The 7365-nt window shown below is 40.8% G+C and overlaps 1 protein-coding gene across 1 annotated transcript; it reads right to left on the bottom strand.

The window, feature by feature from the left end:
- Positions 1 to 2717: 2717 nt before the first annotated feature.
- Positions 2718 to 7319, bottom strand: LOC146372513 (coiled-coil domain-containing protein 124-like). The gene is made up of 5 exons (XM_084954432.1): positions 7216 to 7319; positions 6532 to 6709; positions 4746 to 4944; positions 4530 to 4635; positions 2718 to 3284 (listed from the first exon to the last, which is right to left on the bottom strand). The coding sequence occupies exons 2-5, from the start codon at positions 6688 to 6690 to the stop codon at positions 3080 to 3082; spliced, it is 669 nt and encodes a 222-aa protein (XP_084810558.1). The 5' UTR covers positions 6691 to 6709; positions 7216 to 7319; the 3' UTR covers positions 2718 to 3079.
- Between the last annotated feature and the right edge of the window lie 46 nt (positions 7320 to 7365).

Below are 7365 nucleotides of genomic sequence, written 5' to 3'. Positions count from 1 at the left end.
ATTTAAGGGTAAAAAGGTTATCCAAACCTACCTAAGGTAATTTCCCCTAAACTTAATAACTGGTTGTGCCATCTTCAGCAGCAAGAACTCCAATCAAGTGATTGGCAATGAACCATTCACATCACTGTGGAGGAATTTTGGCCCACTCGTCTTTGCAGAATTGTTTAAATTCAGGCACATTGGACGATTTCCAACCATGAAAATCCTCCATGGTCTTTTAAGGTCTTGCCAAAGCGCTTCCGTCTGATTTAAGTCACCACCACCATGGTGGTTTTATGTTCTTTTTAGAAAATGCTGTGTTAGCTTTATGTCAGATGTAGCGGGACTCTAACCTTCCAAAAAGTTCAACTTTTGTCTCGTCAGTCCACACAACATTTTCCCAAAAGTCTCGGGGATGATCCAGATGTTTTCTGGCAAATGTGAGATGAAACTTTGTGTTCTTTTCGGTCAGCAGTGGTTTTCTCCTTGAACTCTCCCGTGGATGTCATGTTTGCCCAGTCTGTTTCTTATTGTTGAATCATGAACTCCGACCTTAACTAAGTCTTTGCAATTCTTTCCAGACTGATAGATGACAGTGACTTTGTTTCTCAGGGGTTTCCTTAGATCAGAGGTGGTGAACTCCAGGCCTCAAGGGCTGGTGTCCTGCAGGTTTTAGATATCACCCTGGGTCACCACACCTGAATCAAATGATTAGTTCATTACTAGGCCTCTGGAGAACTTCAAGACATGTTGAGGAGGTAACTTAGCCATTTAAATCTGCTGTGTTGGATCAAGAACACATCTGAAACCTGCAGGACACCGGCCCTTGAGAGTTTCGCCACCCCTGCATTAGATCTCATGGCATGATGTGTTGATTTTTGACCTTTTTTAGCCTGCTTCACTTTGTCAGACAGGTTCTATTTAAGTTAGTTCTTAATTTAACAGGTCTGACAGAAATCAGGCCAGGATTAAAAACATTTTGTATTTTCTCCGGTTAAGAAGAAATGTGACAAATATGCAAAAAACTGAGAAATTATGAAGGAGATAAATACTTTTTCACGAGATTAAAGGCCTAAAGTGGAGAAAACTTGGACAGGAGAAACTCCTCTGGGAATTAATTAATAATAAATTGAAGCTGTATTGGCACTACCAGAGGCCCCTCTGCACACGCCATTGCTGTTCTGCATTTTAAACGACTTATTTGAAAAGAAGGTTTGTAAATGATGACTAAAAGCAAAACTGCATCAGTTACATACACACATGAGCATGAGGCCACAATATTCGCACCAACACAGCTCTACATGTTTGATGATAACTTGAGGCTTCTGCTTTCAGGGGTCACAACGGACTCTCTTCTATAAAAGAAAGAATAAGTCATTGCTGGCTTCCAGCCAACAGGTCTGGCAGAATAGATAAGGGATGCACCCGCTGTTGACCAAAGTCTGAGGAGGTTTAAAAAAATGACTAAATTCTATATCTCAGTCTTATTAGACAATATTAAAAGTACCAATAATTTTTTTGAGCAATTTTCAGCCTGGTAGACAACTGACTAATGTTCTTTTCCTTCTATTAGCTCACCTGGAGGGGCATAAGGAGCTACTCCAAGTGAGTGTTTAGGCTACATACCAAATGGGTACACATTGAACACTTACTCCCATTTGATTCCCAGCTGGTTGAAACTTTAATGCATGTCACTCCTCTAATGTCTCTCCTTTATTTTTTGTCTGACACTGCTCCAACCTAGATTTTTTTTTAAAAAAACTTAGCAGTCTGACTCTCAGCAGTTACAATCGAAGCAATGCGATGGACACCTGAAAATAAAAGCAACAACCAGTTAAACATTACATGCGGTAAAGCTGAATAGCCAGTGAAGACACCATCCTTGTGTCAACATAACAATGTTTCAACATTTTGCCATTAGATTGGTGCTGTATGTGATGGTGCAATAGCCACTCCTCATTCTGGTCGTGTATCACAGAGCCAAAAAAAGATAGCATGTGGAGTAAGCGGGCGTTATTACAGTTGATCTCTGTAACCACTTCACCATCCTGTAGTTTTTTAGCAAATGCAAAGTCAGGCCGTGTTCTTACACATCTGAACCACAGTGGGGATATTGTGGTAGAAATCTCACTTCCTGTCTGTGCACCTTTGATAGTTCAGCTGCTCTAACGCCGGAATTTCCCATCTTTGGGATAAAGTACTTTTCACTGCATTATCTTATCTTGTATTCAGGGGTCTCTTAATCTGTAGACACCTCAATACTAAGGCTGAGATTATACCCACTTGGTGACAGCTGCGGACAGTACAGATAAGACATTTTTTGATACTCCACCCTCCAATTCCTGCTTAAAGTCCACCTGAAGGATTCATGGCCAAACAAGCTCATGTGGTCACAAAATGCTGGAGGGAACATGGACATTCCAACCGATTATAAAATTTACAGCAGTGAGACCTCGTCATACCCACAAACGTGGAAACTTTGATACACTAGATTCTGAAGAATCTGGTGAGTCACTTTCCAAAGCAAAGAAAGAAAAAAAATCTAATTCCCAAAGAATGTACTCCTCATTGGCGAGTACAAAACTAGAACTCGACATCTCAGTGAGGTCAAATATCAGCTCTCTGACGTTTATATGTATTGCACAACAGCACTTGCCAAAAAGCATTCAACTTCAGCATATGGAACAACGTATGTGCCTCCTAACAGTATGAACTGCATTTACAAAGAATGACAGATATTGATGATTGAGCAGTGAACTTTAATAAGTTATTCTCAAAACATCTGGCTTCCCACCTTGCCAGGAGTGCTAGGGGGGGGAAAAAAAAAGAGAGAGAGAGAAAAGCAGTTACGTTTATTAGATGCTGAGATGCCTCATTAGAGGCTGTGTGCACAAACATGAGGATCAGTTTTTATTTGATGGGTCATGATGAGTCTCTCCTCGTTAGTGAATGAAAAAATAAGTCAGGTCCTGTGGCACTGGAGAGACTGATAACGGTGAAGCTCTCGTCAGCAGAACTAATTTTTTTTCCCCAAAGAAATTATTTAATTTTTCAATGGAAGTCCCCAGTGTGTACAGGCAGACAGTTAGTGAACACGATTTCACTTTGTGTTGTAGGTGGAAAAGCGCTGGTTGAGGGGGTTTTCTGGTGCTTTTGCCCATTCTTTCTTCAATTGCTGTTTCAGTTGTGACAATCTCATGTTGGGATTCTCCTGTTTTAGACGAGGCATGTTTTCTTGCTCATAAGCGGCAAATGCCGCTTTCATCCTGCGCTCCGGGTGACGGTCCAGGTCCTCGGGCCCCACGCTAAAACACAGGAAGACACACTGAGTGATTGTGTATTGTTAACATTTGCACAAGTACAACAGGAAGCCTCACGCATAATCAGAGGTTGGAAGTAACGAAGTACATATACGTTGTTACTGTACTTAAGTTGAATTTTCAGGTACCTGTACTTTCTACTCCTTACATTTTTAAAACAGGCTCATTACTTTTGCTTTAAAGCATTTGAGGCGAGTTATTATTACACATCACTGCAAGCCTCGAAAAATCAAACCGATTTGAACCTAAACACGTGAAAGGCAGTCGTGTTCGTTTTAGTGCTGTCAGCGTTAATCTCGTTAAAATGACGTTAACGCCATAACCGCATTAACGCAGCAAATCTCCGTTAGCGAGTTAGCGCAGATGGCCCCATGCGTGGGGCTGCACGGCCCTAATGCGTTAACGAGCTAACTGCGCTGACGCCGTGCAGCCCCACGCACGGTGCGATCCGCGCTAACGGAGATTTGCTGCGTTAATGCGGTTATGGCGTTAATGTCATTTTAACGAGATTAACGCTGACAGCACTAGTTCGTTTATTAATCACCAAAGGATGTCACATAAAAAGAGACGAAAGAGGCAAAACTGTGTTCAGTAGTCCGGGATTAAAGTGGGTTGTGTTTTTATTTCTTTTTTGCCACAACACCAGAGTGACTGCAGGTGTCCGTAAGTTGCGTCTAATATAACGACAGCATAAACAGAATACTGTCAGTGTAGAGGATGAGAATCAGTCAGGACAACTCATGAAACATCAGGTGTGTAGAAATGATTTTTCTATAACCAATTTCAGGGTTCCCCAACCTGCTGAATCTACTTTAACCTCTCCCTGCTCTTCCTGTTTGAAGCAAAGTCACCCTCTAAAATTTTCCCTCTTTTTCTCCCCTGATGTTCTACTTAACTGATTTGAGTGGAATACCTTTATTAGGACTAAAATTTAGACTAAAATTAAGTTTGTTTTCCTACATACTAATATTATTTTATTGTCACATTAATGCAGAACAAGGTTCAGTTAGCTTTGTATAAAAGTAGATGGTAGAAACGTTCTTTAAGGAGCTACTTTTACTTTTTTTACTTTGAGTACATTTTAAAGCCTGTACTTTTTTACTTTTACTTGAGTAAAGAAGTTTAACCGGTACTTCAACTTTTACTGGAGTATTTTTTAATACTAGTATCTGTACTTCTACTTAATTACAGAATATCTGTACTTTTCCCACCTCTGGACATAATTAATACCTGAGAACAGCGATGGCATCTTCTATTGTTCTGGCTTCCACGGTTCCTTCTTCAGGGATAACTCTGTTCACATTCTCCTCCAATGGAGTTTCCAGGTGGCTTTTCTCTGTGGGAAGAAATTTAAACATGGCACAATTACAAATCTAGATCATCTGTGAATTTCATGACAATTTTATTACTCTACAAGCACATGCTTGTCTTCAAAATGTGCTCAACCTTTCGGTTTGAGCTGGTCCTGCTCTTGCTGCTGCTGCTCATTGCAAAGCGTCTCCTCGATCTGTGCACGAGTCACTTTCCCACCAGATCCAGCGCCCTGCTGGGACCTGCCTTTCAGTCTAGCATTCTCCTCATCGAGAAGTCGCTGATTTTCCTTTTTCCTCTCAAGGAGTTCCAGCCTCCTTTTCTCCTTGTCATCCTGCAACGTCAGAAAAAGTATCTGAGAGAAAAGACTCACTGCTCTTCTGTGCTTAAAGATTTGGTTATTTTGGTCACTACATGTATTAAGGCGCATGAGATTAGATCACAACCATACATGTACTGTCTGTACAGAGCACAATGAGTTTGAAAAAGAAATGACTAACTAAATCCCCGGACACATGTCTCTCCAGTCTAGTCAGTACATGTCTATGTATGACATGATGTGAAGCAGTGCAGAGTAATGCCTGATAATCTCTACTAAAGCAAACATAACACACAGCTTTTTTTCACATAGTAAATAAAGTACCACTGCCTGAACACATGCAGATGCACTAGCTGTTTTATATCCACCCAATCAAGGCCTATTAACTAGATAATCTTTGACTACAACTGCTAGTCTCTTTTTACCAGCATAAAAAGGATTTGTTTGACAGAACTAACTGGATTGACCAATACTCAGAACAAATGGAAAATCCAAAGAACTCCGTGAAGATCTAAGAAGGAGAGCTGTATATTAACACAAGTTGGAAAGTTCACTTGGAGACATTTCCAAACAACTACAGATTCCAGGATCACCGGTTTACACAGCTGTACAAGTTATGTACAAGTTATTCGGATTTGTCACTTCTTTAGCAAAGTCTGGAAGAACACCCAAAGTGTCACCCTGGGATGACAGTGAATTGGTTTAGGATGTTCAGGAACAACTCAGAAACTAAGCCTGTAAACTGCTGAAGCGCCACAGTGTCACTGTCCACAGTGAAGCAAGTTTTATATCACCATGGACTGAGAAGGTATCAACAAAGAAAGAAGCCCAGGTTACAAAATCATCACCCTCAAATTTGACTGAAGCTGCCCACAAGGACAAGCCAAAGCCCTCTGGAGAAAAGTCAGCTGAGACAAAGATGGAATTATTTGGCCACAGTGACAAGAAGTGTGTTTGGATGAGTAAAGGTGAGGCTTTCAAACCTAAGAACATTGTAACAACTATCAAGAATGGTGGTGGTAGCATAATGCTCTGGGGCTATTTTGTTGCTAGTGGTACTGGTACACTGCACAGTGACTAAAAAATTCTTTAACTTCATGTCAAATCATCAACTAGATGGTTCAAACCTGGACACAGTTGAGTCTTCCAAAAGCACAATGATCCTAAACACACATCAATGCTGGTTTTGGAATTGGTAACGCAGGCTATCATTAAGCACATTTTCAGTAAATATGTGAACTACAAATTTACTGAAAATTTGCAAAGTATGCTTAGAAGTAGGTAGGGTGGTTGCCAGGAACCCATCCGATTTAAATGAAGTCTTGGTAGAGTCTTATTCTACCACTTTTTCAAGAAGAGTAATCAAATATCCAACCAGAATTATGCCAGAAGGTAATGGATGGCTGTCAAAAGCATCTAGTCAAGGTGCTATGGGACAGTTAAACAAATACTGGTTGGGATCAGTTAGGTTGTTCCTTTACATTGTCAGCACTAAAGATAGTATTTTATATTTATTTAGCCAGCTTTTGCTATGGTTCAACTTACTTATAATGAGATTGAAGATGAAATTGTACATCACACCAGGCTAAAGAGAGAGCTTACCTTCCTTTGCTCTTTTTTGAGTACATGTTTGTCAGTTTCCTGCCAGAGAGCATCTTCTTCTTTCTGCTTCTTGCAGGCGTCTGCCACCGCCTGAGCCTCAGCTTTTCGGGCTCTGGCCGTGGCCGCCTTGGAGTTCTCACCCTGGAATTTCTTTGGCATCCCAACAGCTGGTTTTCAACTGAGGGACAAGGCAAGACAAGAGGGCCAAGATAAGACTAAGAAACGTTTCAATACTGACGCACAATATTGAGCCAGACTTTTTATTTTGAATGCAACACAATAAAAACACATTCTCGCTGAGGCATTTATCAACGGATATATTGTTCATTTATAGAACGTTTACATGATAGGCAATGCGCAGGAGCTCTTTCAGGACCTTAACATTTATCTTCAGCTGGATCGTAGGTTACATAACACACACTTCGTGTAAATAGTTAACTTAATTAGCTATACTTTGGCCTGAAAACGGCAATGCATACTTTAATCTCCACAATCATTCAAATGGTTGCAGTTTGCCTGTCAGTACAGCTAGTTAGCATTAGCTAGCTGCAGTTGGCTTGAGAATGCGCCAGACTTGTTTGGCTATCAACTACGTTCCCGTTTCCTCTGTTACTTAGCCAAAATTTAGCTGATATGACATTCCCAATGGCATACGTTAAGTTAATAATAAACGTGGTTTCATACCAGTAATGAAAGAAGAACCAGGTCGTAGGTAGACGACAGTTTACTGTTATTTCGAAGCGGCATCCGCCACCTCCTCTCCGAAAACCAGCGCGCTCACTGATGACGTCACGCAGCACAATTATACTGTAAACAGCTAGGACTGTAGAAAAT

Source organism: Perissodus microlepis, chromosome 15, assembly GCF_051167445.1.
Source record: "Perissodus microlepis isolate ML-2025 ecotype Zambia chromosome 15, ASM5116744v1, whole genome shotgun sequence".
NCBI classification, from domain to species: domain Eukaryota; kingdom Metazoa; phylum Chordata; class Actinopteri; order Cichliformes; family Cichlidae; genus Perissodus; species Perissodus microlepis.
The sequence above is the reverse complement of the archived record's forward strand: the minus strand, read 5'-3'. Positions and strand labels throughout refer to the sequence as shown.